Source organism: Monopterus albus, unplaced genomic scaffold (assembly GCF_001952655.1).
Source record: "Monopterus albus unplaced genomic scaffold, M_albus_1.0 scaffold19.1, whole genome shotgun sequence".
In the NCBI taxonomy this organism is placed as follows: domain Eukaryota; kingdom Metazoa; phylum Chordata; class Actinopteri; order Synbranchiformes; family Synbranchidae; genus Monopterus; species Monopterus albus.
The window spans coordinates 2447544-2468237 of NW_018127899.1; the positions used below are offsets into that span (position 1 = coordinate 2447544).

General features: G+C 41.1%; 3 protein-coding genes across 5 annotated transcripts; 1 reads left to right on the forward strand and 2 right to left on the reverse strand.

Moving 5' to 3' along the window:
• Positions 1–463: 463 nt before the first annotated feature.
• Positions 464–6693, reverse strand: ftsj1 (FtsJ RNA 2'-O-methyltransferase 1). 3 transcript variants are annotated; one of them, XM_020593505.1, is made up of 11 exons: positions 6614–6693; positions 6300–6457; positions 6155–6224; positions 5888–5996; positions 4806–4884; positions 4661–4713; positions 4536–4589; positions 3062–3164; positions 2144–2227; positions 1460–1563; positions 464–871 (listed from the first exon to the last, which is right to left on the reverse strand). In XM_020593505.1, exons 2-11 carry the CDS (start codon positions 6418–6420, stop codon positions 698–700), a joined length of 951 nt encoding a protein of 316 aa, XP_020449161.1. In that variant the 5' UTR covers positions 6421–6457; positions 6614–6693; the 3' UTR covers positions 464–697. The 3 variants fall into 3 exon arrangements, with proteins under 3 accessions (XP_020449161.1, XP_020449163.1, XP_020449162.1); XM_020593507.1 differs by having other exon boundaries at positions 6623–6641; XM_020593506.1 differs by having other exon boundaries at positions 6569–6633.
• Positions 6694–7478: 785 nt separating this feature from the next.
• Positions 7479–14791, reverse strand: LOC109956468 (serine/threonine-protein kinase pim-3-like). Its single transcript, XM_020593607.1, has 6 exons — positions 14514–14791; positions 13764–13873; positions 12362–12412; positions 10610–10973; positions 10039–10215; positions 7479–9814 (listed from the first exon to the last, which is right to left on the reverse strand). Exons 1-6 carry the CDS (start codon positions 14584–14586, stop codon positions 9630–9632), a joined length of 960 nt encoding a protein of 319 aa, XP_020449263.1. The 5' UTR covers positions 14587–14791; the 3' UTR covers positions 7479–9629.
• Positions 14792–17000: 2209 nt separating this feature from the next.
• On the forward strand, positions 17001–18443 carry kbtbd13b (kelch repeat and BTB domain containing 13b). Its single transcript, XM_020593370.1, has one exon. It carries the CDS (start codon positions 17001–17003, stop codon positions 18441–18443), a length of 1443 nt encoding a protein of 480 aa, XP_020449026.1.
• Positions 18444–20694: the final 2251 nt, after the last annotated feature.

Consider the following 20694-nt stretch of genomic DNA (forward strand, 5'->3'; position numbering starts at 1 on the left):
CTGGTGTATTGCTACTTTTACTTAAGTAAAGGATCTGAGTACTACTTCCACCTGGAGGTGAGTATTGTAATTTTTACTCTATTACATTTGACAACTTTAGTTAGGCTACTTTTCAGATTCAGATGAATAAACTATTGATTCCAAGGGGAACATTCACAAGCTACCCAGCAGTACGTGAAGTACTTCAAATTATATGAGGTAGTTAACATTAGCTCTGCCTTTACCAACATTAAAGTCAATAATGATAATTCAATAATATAATACACATTCATGTGAAAAGTAATACTACAGTGTAAAAATACTGTGTTACATGCAAAAGTAATGTAAAATGATTCTTTGTTTTCCAGTGAAAATCCTACACCCATATTACTGAGACTTCACAGTGTGCAAGTACATCTTTGGAAGAATTTATGGACAAACAATTTTAATCACTCTTAAGACAAAATCACATAAACCTTGATGCTAGTTTGCCTTAAAGAAATTACTTTTATTTTTAAAATCAAATTGTTACACATCCTTAGACTGAAAGATGAAGGATCTATTCTCTACATAAAATCAGACAAAATAATGATAGCATTCTCACCTGGGCAAACATTTAGTACAGAGATCGGTCCAGAACATGTTTGGCCTAGCTTAGCAGTGCGATGGCGACGTGGGGAAAACAACGTACGCTTTATCTCGGCAGCGGTGAGACACATCAGGTTGACTCAGCCGCTGGCTCTGGGTCTTCTGGTCTCGGGTCGGGACAGACGGAAGGAGTGTCCTCTCTAGACAACAGGTTGTTTTTGCGCAAGTGGCAAGCCTGCTGGTAGGGGGGGCAGATGGGTGGCTGAGTAGGGGGGGTGTACTGATAATCTTTACCAGCATCCAACTGAAAGGAAACAGAAAATTGACGCCAACAACTCTGAGTATGTTTGTGTGAATAAAAAGAAGAAGGGAAAAAACAACAACAAAAACAAAATATAATGATCCATGTAGATAACTACATGGATCATTTTGAAAACAAGAATCCCTTAAAATGTTCCCAATTCATCCTTAATATTCCCCTGAAAATGCACCAAATATCTTCATCTAAATCGGTGTTTGATTGATAGAAATCCTTTAATTTGCCCATTAAACACCACAATTTTAAAAGCCAGTAATTTATAAATTTAGAAGATTTTAATAGGTACATTACTTTCCCCTTAATTAACACATAAATATGAAATATCAATTAAAGATCATTTTATGAGAGTTTTTAGATTTTGGTTTGTGTTAGGGTTCTGACAAAGAATTTAGTTTTAGTTGATTTTTTTTAGTTTTTTAAGAGTGTTTTCCCAGATTTGGGACAAATGAATGGATGCATCAGTGGTTTGGAAAATATTAAGGGGTTTTAATTAGTTGTGGAAAATGGACCCGAATGTTTTTTTAATTTATGAACCATGTTTCCATTTGTGAGTATGAAGCTGTGTCTCCTCACCTGTAGAGGGTAGGTTCTGTCGGAGTCGAAAGCACTGAGGTCGCCACATGCCAAAAAAGGAACAATAACACGGTTTGGACCCTCTAACTGGTTAAAGTCCACATCTAAAGAGCAGAGACCAGAACCCAGACTGAGACCAGACAGAGAACAAACAAGGAGACACACAAGGAAACTAAAGGCTGAGCCATACAGAATGCATGATAGCAAAATGGATGTGATCATTCAAAATGAGATTTTCAAGAAGAAATAACAGTTTAAGCGACTTCTGTAGTTTAAAGTCAACCATTGAGGACATGAGACTTAAAGCCCGGGCAAAGCAGAAATAAGTATGTCCCGAGTTTGAACTCAAAGTCTCAACTGGTCTGTCCTCAGTTATCTGGTATTAACAGTATCTAGGAACATTAACTGTATAATGATGCCTTTCTGTCCACATTTTCATTGGTTCTCAATACACCAGTTAACCAGGTGTAGCGTCACACTTGTCAAAAGACATTATGCATTTCAAATGAAAGGAAGTGATGCTGCTCCTGTCATCCACCAACTCCAGATGAGGTCTAGATGATCCAGTGGCACCATGACCATAATCTGTTCTGAGTGCATTTACACCTGCATTAACATGAGCTTTTCATGATCCAGATCAGTTGTCCAGATGCAGACCACATGTGGAAAAGAGCTGACAGTTACCGTAGGAATTATCCAGCAGAGGGTTGGACATGTTCGGGACGTAGCCTTCAGGAGGAGAGTAATTCTGACACACCGCGAACGCCTCTGCACACAGACAGAAGCTGCTATTTGTCAAGAGTTCATGCAGACAACGTGGATTCAGGTATGAGTTAATGTGGTGAAATCAACCTATGCTTTAGTCAGTTTTAGAAAGCCACAACCAACTCAGTTTCCAGCCTCCATCAAACCCTGTCTCCAGTTTTACCTATTTTTAAAATCCAGGGTAAAACAGCGGCTTATTCTGGGACTGCAGTACATAGCACAAAAGTGTCACTGATAAAACACACTGGAAGCGAGACCTAAGTGTCACTTAAGAGCTAGTGAAGCGTGATTCCATTCAGTCCACACTAAAGCGAGACATGAGTGGTGCCTTCGGAGTGTTTAAAGTCATTGGAGCAACTGTCTGTGTGTCAGCAGGACAGCTTATTTCAGGCCGACCAACAACACAAGTGTACTGGACAAAAATAGTTTTCATGTAAGATCATCAAGAAGAAATCGTGTTTTTAAGTAGTCTATCGATTTATTGATTTTTCCCCGGCTCATCACAGAGGGTGCAGCCTGATCAGTCGTAAGAGATTCCAGTAGAAACAGAAAAACACAGGATTTGTGTGATTTGAACACCTGGCCGTGGAGATTATGCTTCAGACCTGAAGCGTAAACAACGTGAGGGTTCTACAGGAGACGCAGCTCTCACAGATTCAGCGTGGTCTGACTCATTTGACATAATGGAACTCTATCTGCAATGTGAGCTGTGAACAGAAAACGCTTCCACAAATGCTTCCAGTGTGTTTTACCAGTCAGATGTATCACCAGTGACTGCCTGAGCTGAGTTTGTCTCCAGTTCAAACCGTACAATTGGTCGAGGTGGTGGTGACTCACCGATGCTGGAGTTCCTGCTGCTGCGAGGCTTGGAGCATGTCACACCAGTGAAGAAGATCTTCAGCTGAGAGTACAGTAGCGTCACATCTTTCCCTCTAAAGATCTGAGACACATGGGACAATGAGGGGTTAACACACTGATATGATAGGAGGAACACAGCCCACAACGCACCACTGCATACACCTGTTTACACTGTGGTTTATACACAGTGACAGGATGTGTTTTCCCATTAATTACAGTGATTTTTGGATGACTTAAAAAAAAAAGCCAAACTTTGGTTTTGTATGGATCGTGGAGTAGCTGTTTCCAGCCTTCATGCTAAGCTAAGCTAACTCGCTGTTGGCTCCAGCTTCATATCATTGCTGTCGGGCAGAAACATCGTATGTCCATATTTTGTCATTTAAATTTTTTTTTTCCATAAATCAAGAGAGAGTAGTAAAGACTGCGGAGAAGATCACTAGGACTCCACTGCCCTCTCTGCAGAGCATTTACCACCGCAGGGTGCGTAGGAAGGCTGCCTCCATCCTCAAAGATCCCACCCACCCCCCAGCACGGACTGTTCACTTCTTTGCCCTCTGGCCGGAGGTTCAGAAGTGTGAAATGTAGGACCACTAGACTGAAAAACTCTTTCTTTCTCTCTGCCATCAGATTCCTAAACAGCTAAGGAGATTATTACCAGGAAATATGTGATATACTGTTTACATTCTGTTTGCACATGCATAATTGCACATTGACTGTTGACTGCTGCACATGCTGCTCTCATGCAGCATACATTCTGTTATATTCTTGTATATTTTTTTTTCTACTATATTGCTGCATCTGCGCTGCTTAAAGTGCCTTAGATTTTGTGTTATTTATTTATCTACTTTATATTTCATTTGTATTTTGTGGCATTCATGTGGACGGCAAAGTAAGAATTTCATTGTACAGGGAAACACGTTTCCTAACTGTGCATATGACAAATAAACACTTTGAACTTTGAACCTGAACTAAATCAATGCTATTGATCAACCTTTACATTTGTCTGTGGGTTTTACCGACATTTAACAATGAAAAACATCAAGAAGGGCTTGTGAACCTCATTTGATTTAGTTAACGTGTTAATATAAGACACACAGATAAGTGGTCATATATAAAGACACAATACCAACTTTGACAATGTGATGATGAATTATTTTAGAAACACATGTTTTTTCATTTCCTGAAAAGTAGCGGTTTTGGAGATGCGAGGTTTCTGCCCGACAGTGATGATATGTATCAGTCTGAATATCTAACACTCCTGGAAAGTGAATAATATTCCCCTACTGTAAGGAAAACAAATCTTTATGTTCAAATGGAGAATTTGCAAGTGAATCAGGCTGTGTACCTGTGTCAGAGTTTACACCTGATTGTTATTATATCCTATATGTATACAATAATTTTTTTTCAACAAACTGTAAAATAAACAAATCAAATAAGGAAAAGTTGGACTCACTTTGGCCACAAATGTTCCTCCAGGTTTAAGGACGTGGGTGGTGATGTTCAGAGCCTGAAAGACGAGCAGCAGTCAGCATGACACCACAATCTGACAGGTAACTACAAGCACACCTGTGTACTCACAGCCAATAGGAGCTGAGCCTGGATGAACTCATCCACATCATGGAGCCCAGTAACTATAACAACAGAAGAGGAAACAGCTTCTGACAGCTGAATAAAACCAACAGGGAGATACAGGAGACTTAAGAGCAGGATGTGAGCATCTCACCATCCGGAGCTCCGTCACACACCACCAAGTCGGCCGGCTGACCCTCAAAGTGACGGATTATCTCTTGTGCTGTCGATACCTAAGAGGAAGAAGATGACAGGGGTCATGTGACTATCAGTGTACTTTGGAGGCAGGTTTTCCTTTGTTTCCATTTTATTGTACGTGTCAGACAGCTGTCACTAAAAGGTTAAGAGCAGGATGATGACTTTGTGTAAGAATGAAAGCAGTTCACTCCGCTGCAGTGCTGTTATGATCCATTATCCTTCTATAATCTGGTTGCATAGGGAATTTAAGAATCCTATGAAATCTCACCAGACATATTTGTAGATACTTTTTATAATTTGTTTTACTGCAACCTAAAATGGCTGAACTTGTATCAGGTTTTGCAAACAATTCCACTAAAGTTTGTACTAAAATTTAAAAATCTTCAATACAAACGTCAACATACATTTCTACAAATTGCAGAAATAAAGCTATTTTTCAAAAAACTAAGAATTTATTTAACCAGAGCCTTGGCTGACCCGCTTCACACAGTAAAAAGGCGGTTACTGTTACTGTGTTGTGTTCTGTTGGACCTTAAGCCTCTTAGGAATAGCTAGACTAGGAATAGAACTTCTTCAAGGATCCAAAGAAACTCCTAAAGAACCACTAGAACCTTTCAGGAATAACTAGAATGTCTTCGGGAACTCACTGAACCTCTCCAAGAGCTGAAACATGTCATGGAAAACTAGAACCTCTTCAAAGGCAAACGGTCTCTCCTCAGGGTCCCACACAAATCTCCTCAAAAACCCACAGAACCTCTTCAAAAATGACTGGAACCTTTTCAAGGATACCTAGAACTGTCTCAGGAACTCCAGAAAAATATCCTCAAGGAATCCCAGAAAATCCTCAAGACCACAGAGCCTTGCATAACCTTTTCAAGTATAACTAGAGCTTGGATTTAGGGTCACCTCCTGACCCGTGCCCAGATGTGGTCCTTGTAATGGGAACTCTCATATCGGCAGAGAACAATGGAAACAAAGGCTCCTGCAATGGAACTTGATTTGAAAAAGGAGTTTAATATTTATTCATCATGGCCTCACCTTGGTGATGTCTCCCTGGATTTGAGTGACTCCTGGCAGAGGAGCCATTGCCTGCAGGTCCACTGCCACAATCTTTACCTTCCCGGCCCCCTCACCCTTCTCCCTTCCTCTGAGTGGAAAAAACAAAACAATTAAATAGTAAGTGTGAAATGCAGGGCTCAAAATAACAGGGAAATGTTTCTTTAGCTTTGAATTTGAAATATATTATTTTATTGTTTTATGAAAATACAATTAAATTGTGGCCACAAAGGGGAAAAAAAAGAAAACCTCAGTTTCTGACTGAGGACCTGACTCCAGCTGCCTGGAGCTGCACACAAATCCACCACTCTGTTCACACCTGAAAGAGGAAAGAAAAACTGAATGAGTACATTTCAAACAAATTAAAACAAGAGAAGAACACGGCCAACATCACCTGTGAACAGGTTGAACTCCTGGTCGAGCTGCAGGAGCTTGAAGGCGCTCCTCGCTCTCCAGCCTTCCTCTTTGGCCATACGGTAGTAAATGTCCCGCTTGTCTTTGGAGGAGCGACCCATCCTGACCCAGTGGTGGAAGACCTTTTCCGATTGTTTACTGAAGTAAAGTAGAAATAGCACAGTATAAATATACAAGTTAAAGACCTACATTCAAAATGTTACTTAAGTGAAAATACAAAAGTACTACATCAAAATAAACAATACATACAAAACAACCACGTTAACGTTCTAACAAAGTTTATAAGCTATTTACACTTCTCACGCGTTGTCGTGGTTATGATGACGGAAAGACCCCTGTGGATAGTTGTCTGCGAAACGCCTGTTCAGAATGATACCACCACCCAAAATCTCATCTATGCTTAAGATTTAAGTATTTAACTTTTTAAATGATAGTTAAATTTTAATTTAGACACTTGCCAAGCTGAATAAATTTAGTAATTATTTTAATTCAAGTTTTAAAATTATTTCATTATTCTTACTTGTCAGTCGGTCTTTTCATTAGGGACCACGCGGTGGCGCTGCAGGCACATCAAACCGCTATAGAACACAACAGATCGAGTCCGAGTAAATTGACATATTTGTCTCATTGTTCTGCATTTTATTTTATGTATGAAACAAGCAACACACATATGAAAATAGACGCTCTAAAATCAAATGCAGACAGAATGTGTTCCGTGAAAATATGAACACTAATACTGGTAATATATTTTTAATACTGTAAAACGAAAAGATACAAAGGCTTTAGCTGTTTTGTTTCTATTGGTGAAAATGAACTAAGTAGGCTACTGTGCTTCATTACAGTTATGGAGTATTGGTTGTTTGAGTGCCTCTATTCTATACTACATTACAATTGTATGCCACTGCATTACAGAGGCAAATATTGTACTGTTTATTGGACTACAATTATTTGGAATATTTATTTACTTTTACTCTTCCTCTCCAATAAATCTTTCCAACATCTCAAGTGGAAAATAATAGATTACTCTCAACTAAACAACTAATAATACCTGGTAATCAAAAAGAAGCTCTTAAAGACACTTCAAATGAGAAATAAAAGGCTTTCCCAAACACTTCAAAGAAAAGTTAAAGAGTCTGAAAAATGCACATAACACAGTAAGTCAGTTTGTATACAAAAGGTTTAATTTGAAAAGTTTCCATGTACTCTGCTAGAATTACATTTCAAAACATCAAAAAATGTAATAAATGAAACAAGAATCAGAGAAACCAGTTAAAACTCTTAAACCAGACTTGAGAAATCTCAGCCCTGATCCACATTTTAATCTTGCTTTCAGCTCACAGGGGAAGCTAGAAAACAAATGAAAAACATTTCATAAAATGGTAGACGATAAATACTAAAAATGATGAGGAATGTCTCATTACTAAATAAATAAAAACTGAATAAAAAAAAATATATACACACACAAACATTTGCATTGACTGTGCATTTTACACCTCGACACTAACTCAAGATGAGGCTACAGCGAGAGCACAAGCTTTCTGTGAGAGAGAGAGACACTGAAAACAAATGGAGACAAACTCGGGTATCTGAAACTCAGACGTCGTCTCCACATCACCATCCAAAGCACTCAACAAAACCAATAACCCTCACCTGTAGGAAGACAAGGCTTTCCTCCTTTTCAAGGAGAGATGCAGCACTGAACACAGTAAAGGTTCAGACTCAAATCACATTTTTGTTCATTATGGCCTGAATGTCACTAAAGAGGAATTCTCACCCGTTTGTGTCCGGACAAAAGTAAAACACTGAAAGATGAAAGTTACATGAAAAAGAAAAATGTACATGCACCAGTGTAAAGTACCAAAATGTTATTGTTTTCATATCAGAACTGTGACAGAGGCCTCAACATGTTGTTTTTCAAGTGGTTTCTCAGGACTGGAAACGTTCACTGAACATTCAAGAAATGTAAGACAAGAACACTCTCATGTCAAGCAGATTGTTAGCCCAGCACAAAGGTTAAAAGGAAAATGGCCTGCCTGCATAGCCGGATGTCTCAAAGTAACAAAATCCTCCTACCGGCACTGATTAACATGTTACATGTGTTTAATTATCCTGTACAAAATCTGTACTGTAAAAATATCCATTCACAGTTTTACAAATGGGCCACATAGTGGAACATTTCCAATGAACAGTATGGCACATTACTGCCAATAACGCTAAAAGTGTCAGTTCTACACTCTGGTCTTTGTGTGGATTAAACACTAGAGTGCATTGAAGGTGTGTGGTGGTTTCTGTTACCTCTGGACAAAGCCAGGCTCAACATTTCTACTTGTTCCAGTCTTAAAGCTAATCTAAACTAAGATAATCAGCTGCTTAGAAAAGCGTCACTTACACGAGTGATACCAATCTTCCTATCTAACCGTCAACTCACAATATGTCCAACAGTTCTTCTAAGAATCAAGTCTCATAGTTTAAGATGCAGCACGTGCTTAGGACCAAAACACATAAGCAACTGACTGCTTAGCAATTAGACAAAAATGTTTGCTAACCATTTTTCAAGCAAAACCTAAAGTCCACTCAGTCTTGTTCCACTTTGTACAATATGATGATTTTCTGCCTTTCACAAATCATTGTCAAGTGAATGTTTGGATTTATGGCTGTTGAACAAAACAGGAAACATTTCAAGGTTTCACCTTCAACTCTGAGAAACAAGGTGGGCATTTTTCACAACTCTGACATTTTAACTGAACCAAGTAAATTAGAGATTTATCGACTGTAAAATAATAATTTGTTGCAGTCGTCCAGACCTTCGTTTATTTAAAGTCATGGGTAAACATTCCTCATAGATTATAGTTTTAAAAAAGGTATTTCATTGGAAATAAATGTGACTGGAATTTAACCACATGTTCATGTGGATTCTTTGGATTAGAATTTTTTACTCAACTAAAGGAGCCTCTGAGGAGCCCTCCAGACCCCCCGCCTGATTCCTACTCTACAGTTAGTTTTTTTCTGGATGCTGTTTACTGATGCACTTCTCTGCTCATAGCGGCTTTCAAACCCAAGGCACTCCGAAACAGGAAAACAAGACAACAACCCAGAGGTTGAGCTTAAGAGCGGATCCGTCTCTGAACAGGAGGAGGCGCCGTGGAGCTGCACAGTCAACGTCATGCTGAAGTCTGACCAGGACTCGCTCCATTACCAGAAATGCGCATCCTCGGAGCAACAGCACGAACACAAGGAACCTCAAACACCACCAGAGAACAGGTGTCAGTCAAGTCCATGCCACGACTGTTGACAGCCTCACACTGGCCAATCAGAGGCTCTGCTTGCTGAAGGAGAACGACGAGGAGGAGGAGTCAGATGTGAAGGTTTGGATGCTGCTGTTGTCCACCTGCTGTCCATTACTGCCCGTCACCCAGGGGTGGAGGAGGATCTGCTCCAGGGTTGGCCGATTACACGGCTGCTGGCTCAGACACCAGCCAATCAGCTGCTGGCACTCTGTGACAGAAACAAGAGGAGATGAAGAACTATAAACAGGAACAGACCCACTACAGCACCAAGGAGTAACCCCAGTAAACACATACTTTTAGTTGTTTAGTGTCTGTGCAGCAAGTTTATTTAAAAAAAAAATGTTAATGACTGTAAAAAGAAAGGGTATGGATCCGATCTAAAACCTGATCCTGTGATCAAAGCAGAGCCGACCTTGTCACACTTGGACTCACCTGTCGAGATTTTGCGTTTGAAATAGATCCGTCCCCTCAGGATCTCCTCGTCCTGTTCAAAGGGGATGTCTCCACACACCATGTCATACAGCAGTACACCGAGGGACCAGACCGTGGCCGGACGACCATGGTAACGATGGAACCGGATCCATTCTGGAGGACTGTACACCCGCGTACCTGGAGGGAGGAGACATGAATCTTGACTGGGGCTCAGAGATGTGACTGCAGTACAGTTAGAGTGAGAGAGCAGAGTGGTGATGATGGGTAAACACCAGAAACAACAGGAAATTGTGATACATCATCATCACCACGTTACTGAGGGTGGCTGGTCACAAGGGCAGCAGCTGGTGTTTCTGGAAAATGCTTGCTGACCAAACAAAGACACATGATGGGTCATTTGTCCTACATTCAGTCAACAAACAAGCTTGTCCTGTCATAACAACAGAGAAACATTCCTTCTATCTTCCTTTGTCAGATGCAGTCTGTTTTGTTGTTGTCATGATGACTGCACCATTATTAAACACTAGCAATCAAACAATGCAGGCCTCAGATTACTGTTAAAGGATCTCACCATCAAAGTTGGTGTAGGTGGTGTCTTTGAGGAGGGCCCCGGAGCCAAAGTCAATGAGTCTGATCTGTCCTGTTCTCAGGTCCACCAGCAGGTTCTCATCCTTGATGTCTCGGTGGACAATGCCACAGGTGTAACAGTGACGCACTGCCTCCAGTACCTGCTGGAAGAAGCCGCGTGCCGCCACCTCGTCCAGCGCACCGCGCTCGGTGATGTAATCAAACAGGTCCTGGGCCAGCTCGGGACGCTCCATCACCATCAGCCATCCGTCCCCACACTCCCACCAATCCAACAGCTGCACTACGCCGCCAAATGTCCCACCCACCTTCTTCAACAGCACGATCTCTAGAGGAACCACTGTGCCACCCTGAGAGAGGAGCAAGAGAACATTTAACAGCAGATTTCAGAACACAGTGTAATGCAAAAGGATTTGTATTTTTTGCTAATTATTTTAAATACCGTTACCACCCAATGTGCATAGCCTATATGTATAATGTCATTCAGAAAGAAGGAGACTTATGGATCTCAATAAATGGTAAAATCACTTCTGGAACAAGTTTCCAGCTCTTTTTATGTACAGTCACTGTATGTACATGCACATTGAGAGCCGCTGTACCAGACTCAAATTCCTCATGTTCAACACACCTGGCCAATAAAGCTGATTCTGATAATGTTGACATTGATGATGATCAGGCTATTATATTTCAATTGAAGTATAAACAGATTAATTGCACGCATGCTTTGCCATTTGTGATCCAGCCTATTTGTCGCCAGAATTTCTGCTCTTTGGCGATGTCTGTGTTGCACTTCATGCACAGTTCAGCTTTCACTCGCCTGCTAGTACCAGTTCATTTCTGGGCTAAAAGCCCAAATAGCCTACTACTTAAAGAAGGGCCTGATGGTGCGTTTCAGCTATGAACTTCAAAGTGGGATTTCACTAGAAGAGAGAGGTGTGCATGTGAGACTTAAGTATTTGATCAGTTCAATCCAATCAGGTGATCTACCTGATTCAAGCAGCTGTCTGGGCCAATTTCAAATACGTCAAAAGAAAAAACATACTCAAAGTGTAAAACACGGTTCCAAGGATGACCCCCATCTTGGAGTCAGTGTGGATCGACACATTTGATAAATTGGAAGTCTCTACTTTGTGAGAGGAGTAAGTGACAGACCTGCAGATAAACACAGCAATGACAGCATCACACAGTTTGTTACTTCTGTCCACCATTTCTACAGTGTGAGCAGTCATTCATGCATGGCCCATTTATTTTGTAGCGCAGTCACACCCAATGCCACCTTTGAAAAAAGTCAGTCACACCTTAAGTACATCTGGTCGCAAGATGTGACTGATCACTCACAGTCTGGAGCCTTGAATCATTATCAGATTTATCAATAATGAAAATAATTATTAGTTGCTGCTATAAGAAAGCAACAAAATGAGTACCCCAAAAAAAAAAAAATTTTTTTTGGTGCTATACGTAAACATCCTCTACACAGTCATTTGTTTCACGTTTCAAATCAGCTGCTCTTAAAATATTAAGGTGTCCCACTAGGCTGTTTTTGTTCCTCTTCTAATCACCATTTAATATTTGCCACTATAATGTAATGCACATTTTTATACAGATGTGTGTGTCTGTGGTGCCACGGACATATCTATTAATCTGGCTAATGCACATTTAACGTAAAACTAAAATAGCCGCTGAAGTGGTAAAAAAAACCTGAAAAGTTATTTTAAAAATATCTGCAGGTGAATCTCACCAGTGAGCCCCACTCAGACACTCTGTCCCTGCACACCTGCTTCACTGCCACCTGCATGGAAACATATACAACATTAACATGCAGCCTTTATAGAATTATATACATCACATTAATATACAAGCTAAATTCTATTTCTATACAAAACACAGATCAAACAGAAGTCATAATAAAAGCTGTTGCTGTTAACAGTAACATAAGGCTCATTGTTTTCACCTTCTGTGAATGTTTTATTTATGAATAAGCAGGATATTTCCCACCACTTTTGGGTGATGCCGTGAAAATATTATTAAATGCGTAACCACTTCCTGACCCCAAATGTACAAAGCAAGATTGTTTTTCACAAGAGAAGAGCATCATTCATAAGCCACTGCTTTCTTTGTGAAAACAAAGACCACATGCCAGGCTGAAGTGCATGCTGTGCAGCCAACCCCAATAAAAAGGAAGGAAAAGGAAAAGATCAGGCCTTCCAAATAAAAGCACAAAGTCGAATGTCCTGTTGGGACAGCAGCTGTAATGAAAATGTTTTGGTTTAGTGGGCCCAAATCTAAACTCGTAGTTTCCATATTAGGACGACCCACAGTTAATTGATAAGTAGGCTGATGATAGACAGAAAATAAAGATAGCATCAAGACACTGGAAACAATGAGACAACAGGAACTGCATTAGTGGACCAAAGACAGAGGGTCCATTATATTTGGAATACATCAAATACAAACTAAACCAATTATTTCAAGAGGCAGCAATCTACTTGGTATAATGCGTGTACTAATCATAGCTCACAAAAATATCAGCTGACAGGGAATCTCCCAGATCTTCCACAGCAAACATCACAAGCTACACAAACAGATTGCCTACTTCCACATCAAACATCACAAGCTACACAAACAGATTTCTTCTAAGTACAGAAGTACTGTCAGTGTTTCTCAAACATGGTCCTGTTAGCAACACACTCAAAGTTAATTCAAGTACTAATAATCCCCAGCTTCAGATAACAATAATAATAAAAATTTGTAAATTTGAACACCTATAATTTGTGACACCTTAGCAATATCAATACCAGTGTTGCGCTGACATCTATTTCCCCATTGAGACGTGACTTCCCTAACCTACCCTAAACCATAACATTATCCATAACCACAATGACATTATAGGGACATTATACGTCTCGACGGGGTAATCCTTTGACACAAAACCGGTATTCTGAACTTAAAAATTGGTTCAGATACGATTTCCAAGGTCCAGAAAGAACTTTCAATCTCTACTCTCCAATGTTGTTGAAGTTTGTAGGGCGACTTTTATTTTGAAGGGTCACGCCGGAACACAGCTGCTTCCTGCGTGTATCTTAATGCTACTAGCCGTGGCCATGTGCTGAGATCAAAACCAAACAGCTCCCCACGCTTACCGGCAACCCGTCGGTCAGGCGGACACCCGAATACACGGTTCCGAATCCTCCGCTTCCGAGCACAGAGCCCAGTCGGTAAAGCTTCTCAAATGGCTGCTTTTCCTGTTTCCCTAGAAAGCAAAGAAAACACAAATCAGCATCATTTCAGGTTATTTGCATGTTGGAAAACACGACAGTGTCGCCACAAAATGTGTATCCCTACAACAAAAAAAAAAAAAAAAAAAACCCCCTCTCAGCGGATGTGTTCTGGTGTTGCCGCTTCATCTTAATGTTTCTCTTTATAATCGCTTATAAAAGGAAAAAGCCTGCATTGGTTTAAGAAAATATCTAAATCAGGTCATATCTATCCACTAATCAATTAATAGTATTAACATTTCTTCAGTTAGCCGGCCCTCTCTTTAATATAAAGCAACGATGCTTTCGGTTATATTTATTATTTTATTTTTCTTTTTACTAATGTGGGTTGTCCGATGATATATTTCTCACTTAATACATTCATTGATATATTAAACAAACCAATCGCTCAGTGCAGTTAATCTAAGAAAATGGCGGCTAGCTTTAAATTCTGTTGTCCTCGCCAGTTAACTTGTTAAAGTGCCGCTGATCCTGTAACCTTTACGCCATATTACATGGCCCGTCAGATTCTGCGACCAGGCTAGAAATGTGGCTTTTTGATGGGTTTATTTGGTTTCGGGTTTAAGTGAGGGCCACCGTGGTCAGGTCACAGAATATGGTGCAACACACTGTTACCTTGCTGCAGCTTCGCCGGCAGGTCAACGCTGGACGAGATATGTGAGAATGAGCCCAATTTAGAGAGCAGCATATTGTCCAAAAATCATAAGACGCCTCGGAAATATTCGCATAAAAAGTCCAAACAAACAGCAGAGTCTTCGGCCCTTCTCACTGGCGAAGAAAAACACGTTTAAAATCCATTGAGAGTTCGGGCACGTAAACAAAAATAAAATAGCAGCTGTAATATCAAGAGAAGCGCGCCACTCTGTCCCCTCGTGCCACCAGGGCCAATATTTACAAAGATCACGTAGATCATTCCGCCTGACCCCAGTGAACCCGAAACAACGCCACACAACCCGCCGTTTCATACCAACATTCACAAATGAGTAAATACCGGTGCACCGAGTCCTATAGGTTAATGGTAAATGTAAGTCGTTGACATGAAAAAGCAGTCTTAAATGACGAGAAAACACACAGACTAGTTTTACGTAGTAGGACAGGCGCAGGTATATTCAGAGAGGGTCACTGCGGCAGTGCTACGGCTCCTCAGAGAGGAAAGATGCAGCTCATTGTCTTATTAATTACCTACTAATAAAACAATGAAATTACTATTCAATCGTCTTTAATGGCCAGTATGTTTAAACATACATGTCTGAATCCGGTACAGAGGCTCTCAATGTGCTCTAAGGCAACAAGAATAGAAAATAATGAAAATAAAAATAAAAGTAGAGCAATAAAAATGAGATGGAAAAGGCGTGTTCATTCAAGACTGAAATATCTGCAATCAAAAATAGGAAAGGAATGAGAGAAAGAGAAAGGCACCATATAATAATAATCAGAGTAAAGTTGAAATAATTTAAAGGAAAGTGCAATAATTAATATAATATAAAGATGGCCTAGTTTCAATATTATGGACACGATAAAAAAAAATAAATTTTACAGCTTCTAATTTGTGTCTTCCTGATTATTCATTTATCTCTTCTTTGATGTAGCTAATTAGTACAAAGACATTTTTGAATATTTTTATATCAAAACCCCTCTGTTTTATCTACCAGTAAAACAAAAATATTTTTGATGATTCATCTTAAACTCTAGACAGAAATTTATTAAATCAGTTTAAAATTGGACCAGCATCACTTAGCATAATTTGTGTGAGTGATTATTCTACAGGCTTGCAGTTCAACCATCAGGCTGAAATCACATTAATGTCACACAGTGATTCTGTGTCTCCAGTTTGCAGTCCGACCTCAGGTTATGCAGAAGGGGATGTGTTACTCAATGTTTCTTCCAGCAGCAGCAGCAGCCCAACATTTCCACTATCCTTTCTGTCTGCTCACAAACTGTTGGAGCCGGTGGGATTGCTGTGACAGAGGAGGGAGCGGCCAGATCACATGAGCTGCTGAGTTATGTCTGCCCCAGTAAACCCAAATGTAGGTCAGCCCCTCCTCCCTCACTGCAGTGAATGTAAAGAGAAGGACTGACAGAAAACAGATGTAATGACACAAACAGAGAGCTGCTGTTGTTCTCTGGAGGCACACATCTGTAAAGTGATCTGAGCTTACATCCCAGCAGTCACATCACTGCTGTACTTTTTACTGTTTACATCAGAGATATCATGACACACTGCAGCTACACCTGCCTCAGCATCTGCCTTCAGCACTTCAGCTGTCACTCAGCAAACCACTTCCTCTGCTCTGATGGTCAGAGGAAGCTTCATCCCAAAAGCCTACTTCCTCTAGAGTGTTATCGCAGAAACCTTTAACAACTTTATTGCCTTAATTTATAGTAATCAGGTGTATTATTGAGACTGTCATTCCACAAAGAAAGAGCATCTTTGCTTCAGGAAATGCCCCAAAACCAGTAGTTTAGTCTTGTTTATAGTCTTGGATTTAATATTTAGTCCAGCATCAGATTTTCACCTCTTGACATCATCTTGACCATACTGGACACATGTTGTTTATGATCATAACTGTACATGTTTCATATTCCCCACAATGACTACGTTTTTCTGACCCAATGCTGCTCTGGAGTCTCGGCCCTGACAAGGCCCTGCTGGGCACTTTGTTGGTTTTGTCCTATAGTTTGTCTGTCATTTGTACGTTATATGGAACTGGAGTTTTATTTAGATAACTTAAAACAAAATTTTGTTGTGTCAGTGTTGCTGAAGACAACCACTAAAATTGCTGTTTATAGTCGATCATACAAAACCTGTCTCAAGACCTGCTAAACAATTTGACTCTACAGGTATGTCAGAAACTGAAATGATCCTTTGTGTTTGTGGCAGCAGATATATTCGCTGGTCCTGCTCACAACATGAATGTGACTCAGGTCACTTGTTCTCTTCTATGTTTAGCTGCTTCTATTTTGAAAGCTGTGAATGAACTGATCCTCCCTGAAGAGGGAAGTTGCTTCGTACTGGGTCGCTTCTCTCCAGCTCCTGCTCACTTGTGGAAATGCTTCAACTCTGGGTGTAGTTTTCTTGAGTGCCACTGTCAGAGAACAGTAATGTCAGTGGTCAGCAGTGAGGCAGAGGACTGCAGCAGCTGTGACTGTGCAGACAAAGGGACGTGTCTGCCATGTTGTGCTTCTGATCTCGTCTCAGCTAAGCTAAATGTGGTGGTAGGAGACATGTACTTCTCTGAGGAGAAGACATTACTCGTTCAGAGCTGCGACTATTTCCAAGCTCTGTATCGCTCTGGGATGAAGGAGTGTTGGCAGGAAGAAATCCACCTGAAGTCTTTGCATGCTCGAGGCTTCCTCATCACCCTGGCAGTTATACGAGGTGAGATGCCCGTCCTGGACGCAGATGACATTGTTCAAGCAATTGAATGTGCTGCTTTTCTGCAGGTGGCAGCGCTCACAAAGCATCTCATTGACCTCATTGACTCGGACAACTGTTTGCTGATGTATCACACTGCTGCAACCTTTGGCCTCATGGACCTTTACTATGCTGCTGCGCTGTTCATCCGAGATATGTACACTGACCTGGAGGCGGAGGTCAGGAAAACCTTACCATCAGAGCTGATCTCCTATGTGGAGTCTCTGACCCAGAGCACTTTTGTGGCTGTGGGGGCCCATGTAACCTGCGGTGTGGGTGAAACTGTACACGCTGCCTCTAGGACGGTCTGTTACCTGGATGAAATTGGTAATAATTGGAAAGTATTGACAGATCTTCCTCTAGAGGCCAGCACCTCCATGGCCGGAGTGACTGTTTTAGACAACAAACTCTACATTGTCGGAGGAGTTCACGGAGTTCACAAACAAGTTGTGGACTCTTGTTTCTGCTACAGTGTTGAAAACAACATCTGGAGTAGGATCATCAGTCCAGCACAGCTCCGCTACAATCTCAGCCTGGTGGGTGGAGACAGTCGTCTTTATGCTATTGGAGGAGAGTATGAGCGAACAGTGATGTCATCTGTGGAAACATATGATGTAAAAACTGGGAGATGGACGTTTGCTGCTCACCTGCCTCGACCAGCAGCGGGAGCAGCATGCACCAAAGCCATGAGCAGGATATTTGTGTGTTTATGGAGGCCGATGGAGACCACAGAGATCTATGAGTACATCTCAGGGAAAGACAAGTGGCAGCTCATTACTACACTAATCAGGCACCAGAGTTACGGCCACTGCATAGTCGGCCACAGAGACAACCTCTACGTCATAAGAAACGGGCCATCAGACGACTTCCTGAGATGCCTCATGGACTGTTACAATCTGAGCTCAGACCAGTGGTCGTCCCTGCCCGGACACTTTGCCAACAGCAAAGGATCACTGTTCACAGCTGTGGTGAGAGGTGACTCTGTGTTCACTCTCAACAGGACCATGGCTCTGGAGTACACCATCAATGGTAAAATCTGGAAGCCACGCCAGCAGATGAAGGGTTTCCCCAGAAGTGGATCTGTGTGGACGTTTCTGCTCCGGGTGCCAGACGCTCTCATGCTGCAGTAATGGATTCATGCGCTCTGTGATTCATTGGATTGTTAATGTCTTTGTACATGTGGATTGGTGTTCTCTACACACATACCTCAACAAGTTCAAACTATAATTCCTGTGAATTACAACTCTGTGTCTTGGTAGTTTTGTCTATCATTGTTATTGATCTACTCCAACTTCCTCCCACAGTCCAAAGACATGCAGCTTGGGTTGATTTATCTTGTACAAAATATAATGATCTAATATCTTAGTTGCATGAATTATAGTTTATTCCAAAGATAGGGGTCTTTTGCATGCATGATTATAACCACAATTGTACTCATTGGCATTTTTTTATTGTGATGTTATGCTATATACTGTATATGTTTGTTCTCAGGACTCTTTTATATCTAAACTAGACACCCTGAGCAAATACAAGACTAGGGAGAATGTTTTTGGATGCTGGTAGTTCATTTGTTTACATCAGCAAGGCTTAATAAAAACAGATAAAAAAAAATTGCAGATTTTTCATCTGAATCTTCAAATGAAGATAGGATTTAGATAATAAAAATGCACAACTTTTAAGAGTTAAAAATTAAATTTAGGAGCTTGTCAGTACAACTGCTAAAACACCAGGTTGGTTTTATTAATGTCAGTATAAATTAATCAGTGTCTCGGTGCTGCTTTACTCAATGTGTACTCCAGTGTTTATCGTCACATAGAGCTTCTGTTTCCTGTTGGCACCGAGCGACGATGATGATGATGGAGGTTAACAGCAGGCAGAGCCAGGCACCACGGGTGGCTGGGCGGGACGCCAGCAGCACGAAGGGATGCTCAATCTGACCCAGCATAAAGAGAGAAGCCAGGGTCAGACTGGGACACAGCGTCAGGTCACTGCCCTCTGTGACCTCAAGTGTGGGAGTGAAGCCAGGGACCAGCGCTCTGACTCAGTGATGGATGACCGTCTATATGTGGACCTTAAACTGGTTATCAGTGTTGGACCACAATGAGAGTCTGCTGTCTGCTTTGCTGCTCTGCACCGTCTCACTTTATTTTTTAACAAACATACACTACCCAAAACAACATGGCTACTGTTCCTTTTTGTATTTGCTCCACATATTTTCCCAGGTGGTAGAAAACCAGTACTGTGATTATTTACATTGTGATACAGCCTGTAACATCCTTGTTAGTGTCACTGGGTTGTTCTTCATTTTGGGCTCTATATTGTTATTTCTGTTGTGAATGTGGTCTGATATCACTGTTACATGTAACAGTTAATATGGTGGTCCTGGCCCTCTAACCTCTCAGGCCCCTGGGCTTGTGCCTGGTTGGACTCTTGAGTAATCCATCCATGCTAAAGTTGGGTCAGACTAAAGCTCTGATGGCTCCAGAAGTTAAATATGCCTCTGTCTCCCTAGAGTCTATGTGACTGGCTAAAATAGAGAAATCCTGTCTGCGGCTGCAGGCCGTGCACAATACAGAGAGTGTGGATAAACAGCGTATATGAGTGAGCAGTTAATCCTATGCATGACTATGAACTTTAACCCATGAACAGTCTCCTTAAACACTACTTTGTTGCTGCTGTGAGCAGTGCTGAGTGTGATGGATGGTCTCTCTGCAAGACGGTTTCAAATTAAGTGGTTTGGATGGAGGGAAACTAACTTAAAAACTGATAGAGTATTCGGAAAATGATGAACTGGAATGAAATCACTTAGACTATGTGTATAATTTTCTTTCAAATAGCTTTTCTAATAAAATCCTACAGGTATGGCTTTTCTTTAAAGTTTAGATTTACTGAAGGATATCTTATTTAAATTTCACTCTTGTGTCCCTCACCAGATGGCCTCAGTCCTGATGCTGACACTAGTCCCTCCTTTGTGTGTCTTTGTCATGAATGAGACCCCCCCAGTTGCCCTCTCCCCAGTCTAAATGGGCAGACAATGATGTGTGACCCCCGTGAATATTAAATGTATGAATATATTTGATAGTAGCTGAGTGTTTCCATCTGCCTCCCTTTAACCAGTCTGTTGTCAGTGAGCTGGTATCATGTTGTAACATATTCACATTTGCTGCATTTCCACTATGGGAACCTAATGAGCGGTATGCCCCGTACTTCCCTATCTGTCACCAAGCATGGCCTCCGGGGTTGACGCGAGCCGTCCTGCTTTGTTTTTTCTACTGTATTTTCTCTCTATCAGTCTCTGTTAAGAGGAGGGAGGGGCCGCTTCCCCATCACACACAGTCAGATGTGTGTTTACACATGGTGCTTGTAATGCTGATGCTTGAG

What these genes read in the sequence shown, in the direction of transcription:
- LOC109956468 (XM_020593607.1), bottom strand. Translation starts at nt 14,586, where the DNA reads ATGCTGCTCTCTAAATTGGGCTCATTCTCACATATCTCGTCCAGCGTT. An exon ending in GCCGGCGAAGCTGCAGCAAG is followed by an intron (nt 13,874 to 14,513) that starts GTAACAGTGTGT and finishes TTTGCTTTCTAG; the next exon opens with GGAAACAGGAAAAGCAGCCA. An exon ending in CAAACGCAAAATCTCGACAG is followed by an intron (nt 9,815 to 10,038) that starts GTGAGTCCAAGT and finishes TTTCTGTCACAG; the next exon opens with AGTGCCAGCAGCTGATTGGC.
- kbtbd13b (XM_020593370.1), top strand. Translation starts at nt 17,001, where the DNA reads ATGTCAGTGGTCAGCAGTGAGGCAGAGGACTGCAGCAGCTGTGACTGT.
- ftsj1 (XM_020593505.1), bottom strand. Translation starts at nt 6,420, where the DNA reads ATGGGTCGCTCCTCCAAAGACAAGCGGGACATTTACTACCGTATGGCC. An exon ending in GAGGAACATTTGTGGCCAAA is followed by an intron (nt 3,165 to 4,535) that starts GTGAGTCCAACT and finishes CATGTGTCTCAG; the next exon opens with ATCTTTAGAGGGAAAGATGT. An exon ending in ACAGAACCTACCCTCTACAG is followed by an intron (nt 872 to 1,459) that starts GTGAGGAGACAC and finishes GTTTCCTTTCAG; the next exon opens with TTGGATGCTGGTAAAGATTA.